The sequence below is a fragment of the Coptis chinensis genome, chromosome 9 (assembly GCF_015680905.1).
Source record: "Coptis chinensis isolate HL-2020 chromosome 9, ASM1568090v1, whole genome shotgun sequence".
In the NCBI taxonomy this organism is placed as follows: Eukaryota; Viridiplantae; Streptophyta; class Magnoliopsida; order Ranunculales; family Ranunculaceae; genus Coptis; species Coptis chinensis.
This window is the reverse complement of record NC_141464.1, coordinates 67,752,151-67,771,991: the sequence shown is the minus strand read 5'-3', so window position 1 is coordinate 67,771,991 and position 19,841 is coordinate 67,752,151. Positions and strand designations below refer to the sequence as shown.

General features: G+C 38.1%; 1 protein-coding gene and 1 non-coding gene across 2 annotated transcripts; both read right to left on the bottom strand.

Moving 5' to 3' along the window:
* Positions 1–1,991: 1,991 nt before the first annotated feature.
* On the bottom strand, positions 1,992–2,095 carry LOC147477555 (small nucleolar RNA R71). The gene has a single exon (XR_015209981.1). It is a non-coding gene; the product is annotated as a small nucleolar RNA R71 (small nucleolar RNA).
* A 14,473-nt stretch (positions 2,096–16,568) lies between these two features.
* Positions 16,569–17,033, bottom strand: LOC147477554 (uncharacterized). The gene has a single exon (XM_086586037.1). It carries the CDS (start codon positions 17,031–17,033, stop codon positions 16,569–16,571), a length of 465 nt encoding a protein of 154 aa, XP_086442163.1.
* Positions 17,034–19,841: the final 2,808 nt, after the last annotated feature.

The window sequence follows — 19,841 nt, the reverse complement described above, 5'->3', positions numbered from 1 at the left end:
TCTAGATCTAGTTTTAATTGTTTTTAATTAAGTTAGTTTCATTTCATTCCTTGTTTTTAGATTAAACCTTTAAAATATTATTATTGCTTGATTAGATAAATAAAGTAGTTTATTATTAATCAAATTCGATTTTGTCATTTATATTTGTTAGATCTAATTTCATTTATTGTTTGTTATTCATTTCGTAGTTATTGATTTTGGGTTGGATTATTGTTTAGTTAAATTTCATAAAGTTAGAATCTTTATATTATGTTGTATTCAATTTCATATGGAAATGATAGCGTAATGATTCTCGGCTAAACCTCCATTAGAGGGGGTTGAGAAGCCTTGATGAAAGCTTGATTTTCGATTAGCGTAGAGTAGTCGTAATTTCCTTTCCACTCTAGAAACGATTAGTTCACCATGAGAATGGGTTTGATCGTTCACATGCTAGTTATGAATTGGTAGGAATGCAATGTATAATTAGGGATTAGGAGGAACCAATTGTTCTGCGAAGCAGTTCAATTTCGGATTACGACGATTCGTCGTTAGTAAATTAAGTTGAATTAAGGTGGAATCAATCCCCCCCCCCTAATTCCTTATTATAGAATCAACGTAGTATTTCCGTAAGTTGAATCAATTATAGTTAGTATCTTGTTATGCGTATTTGCATCGTAGTATAAGTCGTAAATCTCTCACTCTCATTAGACTTTAGATAAGACTGATTAGGTTATGAAACATTGCATGCTAAGGAATTAGGAGTGGAACGAATCATCTACTCCACTATATCTCAATAGGATTGAGAGTAGAATCTTTGATAAAGCAAATAGTAAAAAAAAGTAATATTCTAGTTTTACTAGCGTTTAGAGTTCTCGCGAGCTTTATTCATTGGTAAAACTAGCGTTTTAAAAACTATCAAATGGCGCTGCTGCCATCTTAGTTCCCTTTAGCATTGGTTTCATAGTATAATTAGTCATTTTTAAGTCCCATTATACCCACCCACCCTTGTTTGATTCATACTGTGGTTGTCCGTTTTAGCACTTAAATTTTCCTCGCGAAAATACACAGAGCGCACCTGCGCTCAAACGCCTGGAAATCCATTTCTGTACTGAGCGCACCTGCGCCCAAACAGAGTGCCACCTGCGCTCAAAACACTGGACATCTGACAAGTCCTGAGCGCACCTGTGCCCAAAACGAGTGCCACATGCACCCAAAACGAGCGCCACCTGCGCCGAAAAGCCTGGAACTCCGAGTTTGTCCTGAGCGCACCTGCGCCCTCTGCTGAAATTGCCCGATTTCCTCAGTTTTGGTTCAAATTTTCCATTTCTTCAAGTTTTCAGTGTTCTAACTTGTTATACACACTGAGCACGCGTAAACAAGACGCTATTCGTAAGCGAAGCAAGGAGGCATTCAGGTACTCTTTTCTTCCACACCTCGCATCTCCAGTTAGAGGTTTATACTAATATATCAAGATTGTTTGGAGTGTTGTCGTGTTTAGACTTAGACTTGCATGAGATTAAGGTCTGGTCGAAGAAAAACACCAAACGTAATTAACCGTCAACGTCAACAAACACGTCTATCTAGTATACCAATCACTACACCTCTAGCTAATATACCACATACTCTACCTGACATAATGCCCGAAGAAGGAGAGACTCCTCTCTCTGACTTTTATAAAGCCTTGAGCGATAGCCCTAAATCTTGCATCGTTCTTGCAGACCCAGTGGAGGATTTCCGAATCCCCCCAAATATATTTAATTTGTTGCCCGTTTCTCATGGTCTAGACCATGAAAAACCTTATCAGCACATGCGTAGGATTGAACAAGTTCTTACAACATTCCACCATCCTACGGTGGGTGCTGAACAAATTAAACTCAGGGTATTTCCCTTCACTTTAGCCGATAAGGCGGCGTCTTGGTTAACCGCCTGGCGCCCTAATTTCGTGGACTTCGTGGGTTAAACTTGTTCAACTATTTATGGAACATTTTTACCCTGAAAAACATTGAGATGAAATGCTTTCCAAGATTTATTTTTTTCGACAGAATCCTCATGAATCATTTTCAGAGGCTTGGAACCGTTTCACTGATCTTCTTATAGAGTGTCCACACCATAACCTAGCAAAAGACACGTTAGTTCGTGCCTTTTTCAAAGTACTTCTACACCACCATAAAGAAGTCCTTGATATTATGAATGGGGGTAGTTTCCTAAGTAAAGGAGCCTCGGAGGCTTATAAATTTTTAGAAGATCAAACTAAGCGTAATAATAACTGGGGGGGGGTAGTGACGATATCCCCCGCTCCGCTAGTTCTTCTAATACAGTTAAGGCCGCCGGTATGCTTGAGATGAAACACGATCCTGAGCTTAAAACTCTAATCGAATCTCTCACTAAAAAGGTAGAGGCTATTTCTGTACAACAAAAGCATATCCCCGTCATGAATGTAAATTCCAACCCATGTAATTTTTGTTGGAGTCCTAAGCATCCCGACTCCTACTGTCCTCTAGCCTATGAACATGCTTGTTCCATTAATAGCGAACCTAACGCCCCTTGGAGGCAAAATCCCAACTTCGGTTAGAGAAATAATCAACAAGCCACACCTCCAGGGTATAATAATCAAAATGTTAGGCCAGCGCCTTATTAAAACCAAGCTCCACAGAGACAAGGACAAGGTCATTATAATAATTATAACAATAATAATTATAATGTTAATAGAGGCATCGTTCCGGTAAATAATAACTATCACAACCCACCTGTTAATAATCAACGTGCGATAGTTCCAGTCACACCACCCGTGACTACTACACCCACACAACCGGATCGTCTTGACACCTTCATACAAGTAAGCCAACAACTTTTCCAAACCATGGCTCAATCTAACGAACAGCTTTTACAATCCATTATTAATTTAAGCCAACAGTTAGCCCAAGATAAAGCCCAACTATAACGCCCGTAGTTAAAATATATATTAATTTATTTATTTATTTATTTAAAATTGGTTGGATTGGATTTGAAATACGTGGGCCTGGTTTCTGGGCCCGAGTCTATGTTGGGCTTGGGTTTCAAACCCAAGTATATATTCGTATTGTTCTGGAGAATAGGGTTCTTAGAAAAATAATAATAAAAATGGAGGCAGAGCTAGAAACTTGTTTGCTCGAGCGTTGGAGTGCGACGATTCGGACTAGGAGGATTCGTCGAGTTCTAATACAGGTGAGTAGCTATTTTTGCTATTTCACCAAAAGTTATAGTTTTCGTATATCGGTGTATAGGTTTCTGTTTTTATATATACTACTCGTTATCTTGTTTTATTCGGCGTCGTGTTCGTCGGGTTGTTAAAAACTCTAGTGAAAACTCAGAATTAGCGGTCGACGCGCTTTATGGCTGGTTAAGGGCAGTTAAAGCCCAATATATAGAAATCGTCACTTTTCTTTGTTTCTCTGTTTGAACTCATTTTTCTTTACTGTGGCTTGGAATGTGGCTTGGAAATTTGTGGATTGATGTCGGGGGTTACAGGTTGATGTTGTATTATTGTTGTTTGGGTGAGGTTGTTAACACTTGAAGGTGTGTCAATGGCGGCACGAGCCCAGACGTCTTGTACAACTTAAATACTATTGTGGTGGTTGTTATTTTAAACTTTTTGATTGTTGGTTGGCTGGTTGATAATGGGTTGAAGGGGGTGTGTTTGAGTGGGTGAGGGCGGTTGAATAGGGGCTGTTGGAAGCTTGAAACAAGCTTTAATGGAGGTCGACATTTTCAGATCTAGTTTTGATGAAAGGGAAACGAGGTAATGAATCTTGTTTTGGTGTGTATTAATGTTGTTTGGTTGGTGATGAGGAGGGAAACCGCGGGGTTGTATTGGGTGGTCGAGTGGAGGTCGACGGTGGTCGATTTGGTGCTGGAGGGAGAGAATTGGAGAAGATGAACAGTAATTTCGGGTTGGGCTTGGGCCTTAGCAAGTTTAAATTGGTTGGGCCAAAACTTTATATTTATGTTGGGCCGGTTCTATTTCTTGCTGGGCCGAAATCTAATTTAAGTGGTTGGACCTTAGCTAGTTTAGAGTGTTTTGTTTGGGCCCTTTTCTATTTGTTTTGTATTTTGGACCAGTTTAATTAAGTTTTGTTTGGGCCAGTTCTAGATTAAGTTCTATGGGCCAGTTTCATTTGTTTTGTTTGGGCCTTTTCCAATTAGTTTTCTTTGGGCCGGTTTCTAATTTATGTAGGCTGGTCCTTATGTCCCCAATTGGGTCAGGTGGAATAAATAAGTTGGTTTTAGACTTTCGGGTTCTAAGGTTTGGGGTTGGCCAGTTGGGTCCAAATCATTACCTTAGTCATGAGCCCATAAGCCATGCACATTGACCTTAGCCATGAACCATGGCTATGACCTTGAACCTGTTGGACAGGGAAACGACAGTTTGACTTTGACTTTGACCATGACATGTTGGTTTTGACTTTGACCATGACATGTTGACTTTGACCTTGACCATGATGTGTTGACCATTGACCGTTGACCATTGACGGTTGACTTTGACCTTGACCGTTGACCGTTGATTTTGACCGTTGACTGTTGACAGTTGACTGTGGAATGTTGACTTTCTCTAAATTTTCACATATTTGATTATATAGACAAATATAGTAATAAAATATTATCGAAGATTGTATAACTTTGTTTGTCATTATCTAATTAAGATTTGACGTAAGTAGTAGGGGTGGGCAATGGGCCGGGTCGGGCTAGCCCGGCCCTAAACATTTAAAAGCCCTTAAGAAATTAAAGTGGAATCGGCCCGACCTAAAAAGTCAAAGATAGAATTCGGTCGGGCGGTCACAAGTCTAAATCTCAAGCCCTGACCCTACCCTAAGCCCTCTTTAAAGGTTTTAGGGTCGGGTTTTAGGGCCGGGCCTATATATTTTCTTCTTTTTACAAATACCATTTTTCAGACAAAGGTTGTTTTTTGGCTTCTGTGTTACAAATGTCTGCTTTGTATTTCACTTTAATGGTGTGGACGGAAATCTTTAGTTCTAGACTTGGCTTGGATGTGAATAAAAATATAATTTATAAGAAGTAAGTGGGAAAATAAATTGAGAATAATAAGTTTTAGACTTTGATTTGATGATCAAAGGAATAAAGTCTTATTTTTTATTAGGCTAGTGCTCATTGTTCTTCATGGCTGCTAGATACGTTGACAAGTTTTTGTTATGTAAGACAAGTTATTGAAAGTACCCTTGGGTGTAAGTGATAAATTACAAAGGACAATGTTATTTTAATTGAAAATATTTAACAAAGAGTTGGACAATTATGGTACGTATATTTATAGTGAAAATGTGAAACTATAACTAGGGCTTGGTTAGGGCTGAATTAGGGTCGGGCCTATGTTTGAACCTTAGCCCTAATACGCCCTAGAAGGCATTAGGGTCGGGTCGGCCCTGTCCTAAACTCTGTAAGGGCTTTTGTTGTGAGGGCTTTATAGGGCTTAGGGTCGGGTCAGTCAGGGCCAGGTTAGGGTCGTTAGGGCCAAATTCCCACCCCTAGTAAGTAGTATGAAAAGTATATAAATATTGGCACGTAACTAGAGGGGAATTCTGATAATAAAAATTTGATATATATGTTTTTATGAGTATTAAATTATATACGGACTTAGATTCATGGACTTTGATTGTGGACTGTTGACTGTTTAATTATGTTACGTTTTTATATATTAAATTGTATGGACAAATCAAATGCTAAAATGTTGTGGAAGCCTGCACAATCGGTTAGTCATTATCTAAGAAAGATTTGACATTGATGTTGTGTATTTTTGACACGTGACGATATTGAAATGTTATGAGACATTATATTCCTAAAACGCTATAATAAAAATGTATGCGATACGTTTGAAGCAATTGTGACATGATATAATATGTTGGGATATATATATTAAATGCAATAGTTTTGGAGAAATAAATGTATAAACGCTCCATTATTTTATCTGTGAGATGCTACTAGGAGGTAGTAGAGTATTTGTGGATAGTTCCCACGGGAGTGTGGCGTAGTGCAATAATATATTGACACGTGAAAGAATGAAAGTGGTTATGAGATATAATTGAGATATTTCAAAATATTGTGGCTTAGTGCAATAAGGCAATTGACCTACACGTGATATAGTGGAATTATTATGAGTCATAAATGTATGACACTTGAATAAATTACGTAACGAAAATCCTAGAACCTAGCTACCACAACTCATGTGATTTGCCCTGTGTGGGCGTGTGCAATTTGATTGGCCCTTCTGGCGTAAGTAATGTGATTGGCCCTTCTGGCGTTTCAGTAAAGCTGAATGGCCTTTCTGGCGTAGCCGAATGGTGGCTTGATTATTCCGTTCGCAAAATAGAACGAGACGCGCGATATTTTATGCCGAATAGTGGCAGTACTTACATATATGGCTTCCGTGTGAGGGTTACCTGGTGTGCGGCATCCCGCTCAGGGTAGTTACGTATGGAGTGGTACATTATGTAAGGGGAGGCATGTGGATGTACATGTTCGGCGTTGGAAAGCGATTGTGGTAGCCAGGGAAACTAGGTAAGACATAGATACGACGTGATTTTAGGGACATGCAAAGAAAGCATGAAATAATCTAATTATGGTAATATGTAGTTAATGATATACCTTTAGATAGATGATTGTTATGGTTTTGCAGAAAGGTGGGTCAAACTAATTACTCGTGCAGAGACGACCCACTCTGTAATTGAGCATGAAATGCGGTACGTATATAATATGCTTGGTTGAATATTTGTTTAGTTCGAACCTAAGGCGCCTCGATGGAGGAACTACATGCCTTATTTATTCTGCGTATAGTTTGTTGTGTGGTTAGTGGGAAGTTAAGGCGCCTCAGTGGAGGAACTACCTGCCTTAATTATTGTACTTAAGGATGTTGTATTAGTCGTTGAAAGTTAAGGTGCCTCAGTGGAGGAACTAACTGCCGTATGGATTGTGTATATATTTGTGTAAGTATATATTGTATTGTAGAGCTACTCACACCAGCATTTTTATAATGCTGACCCGATTTGCATGTTTGCTTATCGGGTGTGTTCATTAAATGAACATAGTTGATAAGTCTTGACAGGTTTAGTGTTGAAGAAGGTTGGTTGCTGCTTGTGGGTTGCGTTAGCATTGTATCTCAGGATATGTTTTGTTTTCCCTTGAAGTGATATAGATTTTCAGTCTAGACAATGTTTTTGTATTTTCATTTGTAAATTTAATTAAAGAGTTATTGAAAAGAGATTTGTAACCTAATCTTTATTTGTGAATTTTTGTAATGAAGAGGACTTTTGTTTAAGTTAAAATTTTTTATTGGTTTTTAATTATCCGCATATTTAAACTGTTTATGGGTTTTTGAAAGTGGAGAGTGCGTCACACCTCGGAGATCAAAGAGTCGGGAACAAATAATGTTTTTCCAAATTCTGTTGAAATTCGGGGTGTGACACCAACCCAAAGGTGTGTTTCCAGGTCAAGCGATACCAAATCCTAAAACAACAAACACAGCCTGTGAGGTAAATGGTAATACTAGTACGGAAAATGAAAACGTAGGTGAGCTAAATGGCATCACCACTCTCCGTTCAGGTAGAGTGGTTGATAACAAAGTAACTATGCCTGTAGTTACCCCACTAGTAGTCCCTACACAAGATATTTTACTAAATACTGAAGTAGTAACTGAAGATCCTACCTCGGTAGAGGTACCAGTTAAACCACAACCAAAGAAACATAAAGCCAAGGTGAACCATCCTGTTATTCCATATGCAAAATATAGAGAGAAACCACCGTTTCCCCAGAGATTAGCTATGTTGACCAAGGATACAAATTATGAGGAGATTAGGGATGTTTTTAAAAATCTGACGATAAACCTTCCTTTTCTCGAAGCTATTAAAAAGCTACCACACCATGCAAAGTTTCTTAAGGAGTTACGTACTACTAGGCGTAAGACCAATATACCAAGAGACGCCTTTTTAACTGAACAATTCCCAACTCTATCTGAACATAATGGAATTGTTAAGTACAAGGACGGTTAGATCCCATCTTTATAATGCACCTTAGGAGATTCTCACATAACGACCGCTTTATTAGACCTGGGGGCGAGTGTTAACTTACTCCCATATTATCTATACAAACAAATAGGTCTACAAGAGATGCAACCCACTAAACTGACGTTGCAATTAGCTGATCGGTCTATTAAGTATCCTAAGGGTGTGGTTGAAAACGTGCTGGTTAAAGTCCAAAATTTTTACTACCCAGCCGACTTCGTTATCCCGACCGAATGTAAGTCACTAACGACTCTGTACCTATCATTTTAGGGCGTCCCTTCTTGGCTACTGCCAACACGCTCATAAACTGCCGCGATGGTTCGATGTTCATGTCTTTTGACCATCTTTCTGTTGAATTAAATGTTTTTAAACCGACAGAGCAGTTTCCAGATATGACTGTCGATGGAGAGATTAGCATGATCGAGAGCTTAGCTCAAGATTATTTCAAAAACATGTTTCCTGAGGATCCGATGCACAAAATTCTTTCCTTCAGAAATTTTGACTTTAACAATGACTCCCTGGTAGTAGACGAAATCGAAAAAGATTTCCTTCAACTCTTTTGCACCTCTTCTTTACCACTTCGCGAGTCCCCCAGTGTCAACAACCATTCATCCCTTGACGCTATGATGGAAGATGAATTTTTTAATCTCTACCCCAGTGATCCTTTTGACCCATCTATTGAGGAATGTCTTGCATATATCAAGACTTCTGATGATATGGACTTGAGAGCTCTAGTTGAGAACCATTCACCCACATCATATCATTCACCTTCCATCACCAATATTCCCCACCCTCCACCTTTTCAAAGGAACCTAGAGTTTGCACTGGACCCTATTGTTTCTCCTGTGCTTCATGAATTTCTAAATTCTCCTAAAACAGAAATAATGCCCAATGGAAAGGCACTTGACACTTTCATTTTTAGAATTGAGACAGTTCCTACCTACACCACGAATGAGTCTTGTGCTAAACCCACATTTTTATTTTTTCCACTCTTTCCTTTTAAAACTTATTCATATCCACCATATCTTCCACAACCATTCAATTTTTCACACTCATTCACTAGGACACCCTCTCACTCAAAGATGAAGAAGAAGGTGCATACTCGAGTATGTTATAGGTCTATTCGACTTCGCTTTCATTTCACTAAGTTGCGTCGTAGGAAATCTTGGTGCTCGATTGTGTTTGGGTATGTTTTTTGTGATATTTATTTATGGAACGATCCACAACTATTTTGGTTGTTGATATATGATAAACTGCATGTTCATACATGTGTTTTAGATAAAGTCTTGAGTATCTGACTATAAACGACTCATTTTATTGTTTGAGGTACTTCCTTTAACTTCCATATATTGGTAAGCGCACCATTTAGGTAACCGGGCCCTCCCTATGGAGTGTGTGGCTGTAAGTTCCGGATCCTAAGTCCACGTTTAACATAATTCACGGTTTCCGCTCGCACATGTTTTCTCAGTTTGTGAGTCATGTTTCTCTATGGTGTGAATTATGTCTTTATTGCTTATTGTTTTTCATTATATTAATCCGTATGTATAAAAAGAAAATTTTAAAAAATATTAAATCATAAACATAATAATCTAGGAAGTCTCGGGAATCCGACGTTAAAAGACCCACTGTAAAACAAATTTTCTAAACCTATTGTAACAAATTTGTTTGGGGGTGGGGTGTTCGTGTTTCCGTCCTGGATTGTTCAACTTTATATTTGTGTTGTTTGGGCCGGTAAATCGTATTCCGATTTGGGTTGACATAATCTATGAATTTAGATTTCATTAGTTCGCATAACTTACGTCATACACGCACTTCGAGGCATTCTCCATTTTCTTATATGTCACCCATGGTCGGAATAGAGTGTTTTATGGATCATTGGATTGGAAATTCTCTCCTGATCATTTCCATATCTCATTCGCAAAAATCGGACTGGTAACGAAGCGGCAAATTTAGTTTGAAGTTGCTCTAAAACTCGACAAAAATCGAAAAATCATATTGGGCTTGGGCCCAAACTCGCGCGCACCTGCCGCGCACCTGCGCCTTACCTTCAAACCATCAGTTCACGATCTTCACCTTCAAACCGCCATTAACAAAAACAAAGCTTTAAACCCTAACAAAAAAAGAGAAAACCAATACACCCACGCCAAAGTTCAAACCCACCCCAAATCTTCTCCTACCTACCACCACCACCACCTCCACCTCCACCAATTTAAACAACCGGAAATCACTAAAAATTAAAAAAAATTGGAGCTGCCGCACCACCACCGCGCCACCACAATCTTTTCCCTAGTGAGGTCGTTTCTAATTGCTTCCTACACCTTCTATCAAACCTCAAATCAGATCAAAACTCCAATGGCTCAACGACGTCGAATTTTGTCGGAGCACGCATTTACTGCCGACCACTTCGTGCCGTTTTACGGTGACGAGATGGTTACTAGAGACTGGAATAGTTTGTGGTACTCGACTGACGACTTTTACCACGAAGATTTGGTCCGACAGTTTTACAACACGAGAGAGTTGGATGGGAGGAGAATTTTTGTTCAGGTTGATGGGAGGAGGAGAGAGGTATCTACTGAGTTGTTGGCCGAGATTTTGGGCATTCCGCCTAGACGCCATCTTGATGCCACATTATAGGATTCCCAATTTACTGGGGTCGAGCCGTTGATGAACGCGATTATTTTCGAAGGGAACTACAATGAGAGCTCGCATTGTGTTCGCCAGTCGTCCCTCAGAACCAACCAGCTGGCTGTAGCTCAGTGGATTGGTAGGAATGTCATAGGGAAGGAGAAAGTCAGCGACATCGGTCTGAACTGCCTCCACGTTCTATGGATACTCCAGGAGCAGAAGTATGAGTTATGTATTTTGGAGTTTTTGGGTAACATGATTAGGGGAGTTGGAAAGAGTATTGCACCTCTCCCTATTTTGATAACAAAGATCATGATGACCTTCAATGCGACTCCGACGTCTGATAGGATTTGCCTGAACCAACACCAAAATCCTCGTATTTATACAGAGTGTATCCAACGAGTTTGGAGGTTGCCTGAGGATAGGGTAGTCGATGAGAATGACTCGGAGAATGAGAATGACTCGGAGAATGAGGATGACATGGCATGTTTTGATGCCGATGCCTTGGAGAGGTGTAGGTCAGATGCAGAACGCATGGCTGTGATTCATCGTGGCATGCGTTCCCTTAATACTATTTGCGAAGACCTCCGGACTCGGCAGGCTACTATGCATCATAACTTCGAGAGTCGTACCCAGCGCGAGGATGAGCGGTGGGAACAGATAAGGGCTGAGTTGGAATCTCAGCGCCAATTCCACGCCGATATGCTTGCACGCTTCCCACCCCACGGGAGTTCTCCTTCTGAGGATACAGCTGTGAGGCATGAGCGTCGTTGCCGAAAGACGAAGGGCAATGAACCATAGAGAGCTCAGGAGCCATCTCCTGAGCATGTGCCATCCGCTACAAGCAGCGACGTGTTTAGGGATTGTATAGGTTGATGATATTTTATTTGTAGTTTTAATGGTTGTTATTTATTTTTAATGCAAAGTTTTGAATTCCGTAGTTAATTTTGACTTTCGTAGTGAAATGTTGTTTAAATGACAATATTAATATATTGTGATCTTTTCGAATTGTGCGTTGTGTTTTATTGTCAATCCCACCTTCCCAAATTGTTTGGGGGTGGTATTATTTATTCTACCATGATTTGTATATGATCATCAAGTTTAAAAGTTGTTTTGGAGTAGGGGTTGAAAATATTGCCGATATGGGCATATCTATGAATAGATATTGGATAGGATGAAATCTAGAGAAGTTAGGCAGTTTCTATCCTAAATTCAACCTAAAGATATTAGGGTTGTTTTAGAATCAAGAATATGATTTGTTTCCGTTTTCGAGTTTGGAAATTTTATTATTCTCGGAGAATTGCCTTAAAGCTTTTTGGCAACTTCCCGATTCGGTTTAACAATTTAAAACCTATAAAAACTTCATTCATTCTACACTCACAACCCACACTACAACTCACTTCCATCTCTCACCTTTCACTCCCTCGTTCCCATTTGTTCTACACCATTTTCACAACAACTTCGGAGCCTTTTCGCTTTAAGCTTGTCGAGAAATTCTAGTCGAGGCACTGCCCTGGACAAAGTGCATCTGCTCTTAGAGTACTGTAACTCAAAAATCATCAGAGCGTACCTGCGCCCTGACCTCAGACACAAAAATTTCCAGTTTTTCTGCGGGTTGTTCCCGGATCATTTGCAGCTGTTCCAAAGTGTAGTTTTGAGATGACATCTCCAACGATAATACCGGAACAGTCTTTCGAAGATTTGTTCCAAAGCACCACTTATGGAGCTTGGTTTCACGAGGTGATCACACACGTAGGCTGGGAACCGCTAATGGTAAGACCTTATGAACATTATTCTACAGCACTTACATTTTATTTTTACGATAACTGCATTTTCTTTGAGTGACCGGATGGAGAACAAGTGTTCTCCATCAACATTAATGATGAACCAATGGAAATTACCAGGTTCTTGCTAGCATTTGTTCTTGGACTTGCTATGCCCGCTGAAATACAAGACCCATGGTGCTATTGGGTAGATAATATGTATGTCTACACTTATGAGTTTTTGCATGAGTCGTATGGGGTAGGCATTTTCCGTATCAAGGACCAAGGGAAATATAATGTCGCCTTTGGTAGCTTGTCCATGAACATAGGAACTGTTATGTTTTGGATCATGCTAAACATTTTAGGGGAATGGCGTTTTTCTTTTGTGAATGATGCCACTTGCAGCGTCTTCCTTGCTTTAGCCACGGGACGTATGTTCTATGACCTTCCCAGAACCTTTATGTCTAGTTTAGCACGAGCCCATAGCATGAGGCATAAGTACCTTCTTATGCCTGTTCTAATTTCCCGTATTATGTTATGTTTCTTCCCTATTTTTTGTACACGTTTCACGGATTGGATTACGGTCGACACTGTGCGACCCACCAATAGTATTATTCGATCTTTCCGTGCAATGACTTGGCAAGGGTGGAGGATACAACCTCATCAGGTTGCACACTACACCCCCGTCGGTTAAGTGGCACTTAATAGGTTAGCAATAATAGATGATAAATGGCGGGAAGCCTGGCAAGTTATCATGGCATGGCAGGACGCGAAGGAACCTCACTTCTTTATAGAAGAAGAGGATGAGGAGGATGAAGAATAAAAGCGGGAGATAAGGTCAGTTTTTTATTCCAGTTAGTGTCTGCTTATGTCCCAAGCAATTTTATTCTTGTTAACCCCATAATGGGTGGAACTCCTATAGAGTTGCGTCAGTTTTATTTCCTATATTAGTATGTTTTAACCTTGTTTTGCAGATGTTCCAGAATTTCATGTATTTCCATGGTATTTTTCCTACCCTCTTTTTTTACTTTGAGGACAAAGCATGTTTCTTGTTTGGGGGTGGGCATAGAAACACGTGTAATTAAGGCATCTGTTAGGATATAGATATGTATAATATGCACTTGTTTTCTAGTTAAAATTTCAAAAATTCAAAAATATAAATAAATAAGTTTATGCTATACACTTAGGAATATTGGTATTGTTTTCTTTCTCTATGCTCTTAATAATCTAGAAGTCTCACGTAGCTTTTGCATTAGAATAATTTTTAGAAACTTAGGTTAATATGTAGGTAATAATCTTTGCATCTATCTATAAATATATTACATGAGTATCTATGATTGTTAGCAGTAAGTTTCTGAAATCTAGGCTAGAGTACTTATTCTACAAATCCTGTGAGAATATAACCTAAAAGCCTTATATGAGTGAAGCATTAGAGACATGACACAAGGGAGAAGTAAAATCCGAATAGAGAAATCACACGTCCACTTGCTTGATCACTATACCATATCCTAAGCGAGAATTTAGGCCCGCTTTGGATCGATATAGCCAGAAATTCAACCCTTATGAAATTATTTTCCGCTAGTCGCCCCTCTGAGCCTTTCCTTAACCTTTCCTAAACCGCAAATCCTTTAACCTGTTACAAAAACAAATAAAAATAAAAAGAAATCAGCCTACCCATTCTTTGAATAAGTATGAGAATAGAGATGAAGAAAAGAGAAGAGAAAAACCTGTGTAAAACAAAAATTAGTAGCTACTTCAGAAAAGAAAAGGAAAAGAAGTTTCCATCCAAAGAAAAGAAAAAAATAAAAATAAAAATAGAAATAAAATAAAAACTAGAAACATAGAATAAAAGGGAGTCAAAAGCCAAAGAAAAAGAAAAATATGGCTAAGGATGGAAACAAAGCGTAGAAGCGAAAGTAAGGAACAAGGTTTTCTCTAGTTACATAATACGAAGACTCTATTATCTCATTCTTGTTCTTTTTGAATATCCATTTCCTTCCTTCTTAAACCATCTCCTAAACCTCGCAACACCTAATAAAGATCTCTAGCTCAATTAGGAATATGTTAGTGTGATAGTAAGTGGCAGATGTGTTTGATCAACTCCGGCTTCCTTGTGTGTCATTGAGGTTGTAAGGTAAACTATGCCCACTGCACACTGGAGTAGAGAAACTTGAGCGGAAAAATCAGAGTGGTTTTTGTCTTGACATTTATGTGAGGACCTACTTAAGGATGCTATTTCGAGTTTTCAGAAATGGACCTGCTATTGCTTTTTATAGTATTACTCATTGTATATATGTTTATTGTAGATGATTGATTATTATGCATATATTAGCTTAGGTTTCGACTTGATTATTCTATATTCATTGCTAGTGAGATGTATAGTTAATTTAGAGCATGAATAAGGAAACAATAGTTTTATTTCTTAGTCGTTGTAGTATAGATGAAGTTTGTGAGTACCTTCATCGGAAAACTCTCACGAGGCTATAACTTCGTCCACTAGGGAATTCCTAGTGGTTTAAAGGCCTTGTTGATATGGTAAATGCAATCGCGACTCGATTGAAACGAGAGTAGTTAGAACTCCATTTTGGTCACTTATTCTAATTTCTCATATTTGCTTGAGGACAAGCAAAATGCTATTTGGGGTGGTTTGATAAGAGCCCAAAATTGTAGTTTTAACCCCTTAATAATCATACTTTTAGACCAATTATCGCGGTAATAAATAAGAGTTAATACCGATTCACGTGTTTTTATGTATTTCATGCAATAAAAGTCAATTATAATGCGTAAGCGTGCCACTTTTGCAAGATAAAGGAGCAAGGGTTGGTTGCTAAGAAGTTCTATGAGTAAAGGCCAAGATTCGAGGAGAAAAAGCCTTTCTAAAGCCCGGTCAAAGCTGAAAAGTCAAAGTCAATGCGAGTAAACAACACAAAAGTCGTAAGAACTTAGAAGGCGTATCTTTGGACTCAGAGCTCAGAATTGGGTCTACCTTATGTCAAAACGACCGGCTCGGAAAGTGCTTTCCAATGGTCCAAGCCTTGATCCAATAAGAGGAGCAAAACTGGATGAAGAGTCTGTTGACGCCAAATCCAGCTGAAGAGCCCTTTCCAGACTGAAAGAATTGGGTTTTGGGCCTTATTTTTAGGCCCAAAACATGGCTCCAAACCCATGCACGATTTTTGGATATGATTTCCTCCTTATCAACAAAGAAGACTTAACTCTTAAGATATCTAGTAGCTTAGGATAGAAAGTAGCCATTAGAATAGCTTCTAGATATAGTTTTAATTGTTTTTAATTAAGTTAGTTTCATTTCATTCCTTGTTTTTAGATTAAACCTTTAAAATATTATTATTGCTTGATTAGATAAATAAAGTAGTTTATTATTGATCAAATTCGATTTTGTCATTTAAATTTGTTAGATCTAATTTCATTTATTGTTTGTTATTCATTTCGTAGTTATTGATTTTGGGTTGGATTATTGTTTAGTTAAATTTCATAAAGTTAGAATATTTATATTATGTTGTATTCAATTTCATATGGAAATGATAGCGTAATGATTCTCGGCTAAACCTCCATTAGAGGGGGTTGAGAAGCCTTGATGAAAGCTTGATTTTCGATTAGCGTAGAGTAGTCATAATTTCCTTTCTACTCTAGAAACGATTAGTTCACCACGAGAATGGGTTTGATCATTCACATGCTAGTTATAAATTGGTAGGAATGCCATGTATAATTAGGGATTAGGAGGAACCAATTGTTCTCAAGGGCGATTCAATTCGGATTCTGACGATTAAATGGATTAGTAAATTAAGTTGAATTAAGGTGGAATCAATCCCCTAATTCCTTATTATAGAATCAACGTAGTATTTCCGTAAGTTGAATCAATTATAGTTATAGTATCTTGTTATGCGTATTTGCATCGTAGTATAAGTCGTAAATCTCTCACTCTCATTAGACTTTAGATAAGACTGATTAGGTTATGAAACATCGCATGCTAAGGAATTAGGAGTGGAACGAATCATCTACTCCACTATATCTCAATAGGATTGAGAGTAGAATCTTTGATAAAGCAAATAGTAAAAAAAAGTAATATTCTAGTTTTACTAGCGTTTAGAGTTCTCGCGAGCTTTATTCATTGGTAAAACTAGCGTTTTACATATTATCAACCAGCCAATTTATTCGCTTCCCTATACACATGAGTTATATTAAACTGCTCCAAGTGTCTCACCAGCTCTTCAATGCTCCGGATTAGCTTCCTTGTGTGCCATGGGTACTGCTTTTTTGTGTTTATGAATGAGACGATATTCATTGAGTCTGTCCTTGCTTCAATTCGCTGTATACCTTGCTGCCTTGTCATTTCCAGCCCTTTTTCCAATCCTTGTAGTTCGATCATGGCAATGCTGCGATGTTCTGACTTTCCTTTACTTGCCGCGATAACTTCTCCCTTGTCTGTTCGAATAACTGCTGCCCATCCTCCCAAGTCTCCTTGTAAGGTCCCATAGGTGTTTAACATATGGAGAGCAGCTTCAGTTTTCTCCCATTTGCATATCTTTTTCACTGTTTCCCTTTCTTCAATCCTCACACTCCAGGTGCTGCTAAGAAATTCCAGCTCCCTTCCTGGCTCCATAGCTACTCTTAGCGACTGCAGTTTAATTCTTGCATCATTAAAGATCAAGTTCGCAACCTATTCTTCTGTGTTCTTCTTGTTCTCGAAAATTCTCCCATTTTGCTCCCTCCAAATCCAGTATATCATCCCATTCCACACCAGCTTCATTGCATCTTACTTAAACCCCTTCCCTTTTGTGATTTGAATAACCCATTCCATCTCATCCATCCATGTTGCTGCCCATTCCTAAGCGAGAATTTAGGCTCTCTTTGGATCGATATAGCCAGAAATTCAACCCTTATGAAATTATTTTCCGTTAGTCGCCCCTCTGAGCCTTTCCTTAGCCTTTCATAAGCTGCAAATCCTTTAACCTGTTACAAAACAAATAAAAAAAAAAAAAAAAAAATCAACCTACCCATTCTTTGAATAAGTCTAAGAATAGAGATGAAGAATAGAAAAGAGAAAGACCTTTGAAATCAAGAATTTGTTAGTCGCTTCAAATAAGAAAAGAAAGTTTCCATCCAAATAAAAATAAATAAATAAATAAAACAAATAAAAGAAAATAAAGAGTTAGAACTCCAAAAATAGAATAAAATGAGTCAAAAGCCAAAGAAAAAGAAAAATATGGCTAAGGATGGAAACAAAGTGTAGAAACAATAGTAAGGAACAAGGTCTTCTCTAGTTACATAATACGAAGACTCTATTATCTCAGACTTGTTCTTTTTGAATATCCATTTCCTTCCTTCTTAAACCATCTCCTAATCCCCGCAACACCTAATAAAGACCTCTAGCTCAATTAGGAATAGGGTAGTGTGATAGTAAGTGGCAGATGTGTTTGATCGACTCCGGCTTCCTTGTGTGTCATTGAGATTGTAAGGTAAAGTGTGCCCACTGCACACTGGAGCAGCGAAACTTGAGCGGAAAAATCAGAGTGGTTTTTGTCTTGACATTTATGTGAGAACCTACTTAAGGATGCTGTTCCGAGTTTTCATAAACGAACCTGCTAGTGCATTTCATAGTATTACTTATTGTATATATCTTTATTGTAGACGATTGATTATTATGCATATATTAGCTTAGGTTTCGACTTGATGATTCTGTATTCATTGCTAGTGAGATGTATAGATAATTTGGAGCATGAATAAGGAAACAATAGTTTTATTTCTTAGTCGTTGTAGTATAGATGAAGTTTATGAGTACCTTCACTGGAAAACTCTCACGAGGCTATAACTCGTCCACTAGGGAATTCCTAGTGGTTTAAGGCTTTGTTGCATATGGTAAATGCAATCGCACTCAGCGAAACGAGAATAGTTAGAACTCCATTTTTAGTCACTTATTCTAATTCTCATCTTTGCTTGAGGACAAGCAAAATGCTGTTTGGGGTTGATTTGATAAGAGCCCAAAACTGTAGTTTTAACCCCCTTAACAATCATACTTTTAGACCAATTATGCGAGTAATAAATAAGAGTTAATGCTGATTACGTGTTTTTATGTATTTCAGGCAGTAAAGTCGATTATGTGCAGAAATGTGCCATTTTGGCAAGATAAAGGAGCAAGGGTTGGTTGCTAAAAAGTTCTGTGATAAAGGCCAAGATTCATGGAGACAAAGCCTTTGTAAAGCCCGGTCAAAAGTTGAAAAGTCAACACGGGCAGAAATAGTGCACAAGTCAGCAGAACTTCTGAAGACCATATCTTTGGACTCATGCCTCGGATTTGGGCCTACCTTACGTCAAAACAACCGGCTCGGAAAGAGCTTTCCAATGGTTCAAGCCTTAACCCAATCAGAGGAGCAAAAGTAGACAAAAAGTCTACTAAAGTCAAAGCTAGCTGAAACAGGCTCTGTGGACTGAAGAAATTGGGCTTTGGGATCGATTTTTTGGCCTAAAACATGGCTCCTCAGCCCATGCATGAAATTGTGGATCTGGTCTCCTCCCTTACATAAAAACAAAACTTAGCTCTTAGGAAAATATAGTTAAATAGTTTAGAATAAAAAGTAGCCATTAGAATAGCTTGTAGATCTAGTTTTTAAATTTCAATTAATTAATTAATTAGTTTCATACATTGTTTTAGATTAGTTATTTGAATGATTATTCTTCATTGATTAGATAAATAAAAATAGTAGTTCTTAATCATTTTGATTTTGTCATTTAAATTTGTAGATCTAATTTCAATTCTTGTTGTTATTCAATTCGTAGTTATTAATTAGATTTGAAGTATTGTTTAGTTAAAATTAGTAACGTTCAAATCTTTATATTATGTCTAGTGTTAATTCAATGGGAAATGATAGCTTGATGAATCAAGGCTAAACCTCCATTAGAGGGGTTGAAGAAGCCTTGATGAAGCTTGATCTTTGTTAACTTAGAAATCGTCGTGAGAGTTTATTCCACTCTAGAAGGTCGTTGATTCGCCATGAGAATGGGTGGACGACCTCACATGCTAGTTATTAATTGGTAGAGATGCCATGTATAATTAGGGATTAGAATTACCATTTTGATATGCGAAGCATTGCAATTTGGATCACGACGAATCTTTGTTAGTTGATTAAGTCGAGTTAAGGTGGATTCAATTCCCTTTAATTCTTTATCTAGATTCAAACCCATAGCATCCTGTCATTTCATTATTCGTATCTTGTTATTTGAATTCACATCGTAGTATAAATTCCCTTCGTAAATCTCTCATTAGACTTTGAATAGACTCGTCAATTGTAGGAAACTTGAATGCTAAAGAACTAGGAGTGGAACAAATATTTTACTCCACTCTATTTCGATAGAATTGAGAGTATAACAATCTTTGCTAGTTGAACATCGTAATAAGTTTAGTTTTACTTGC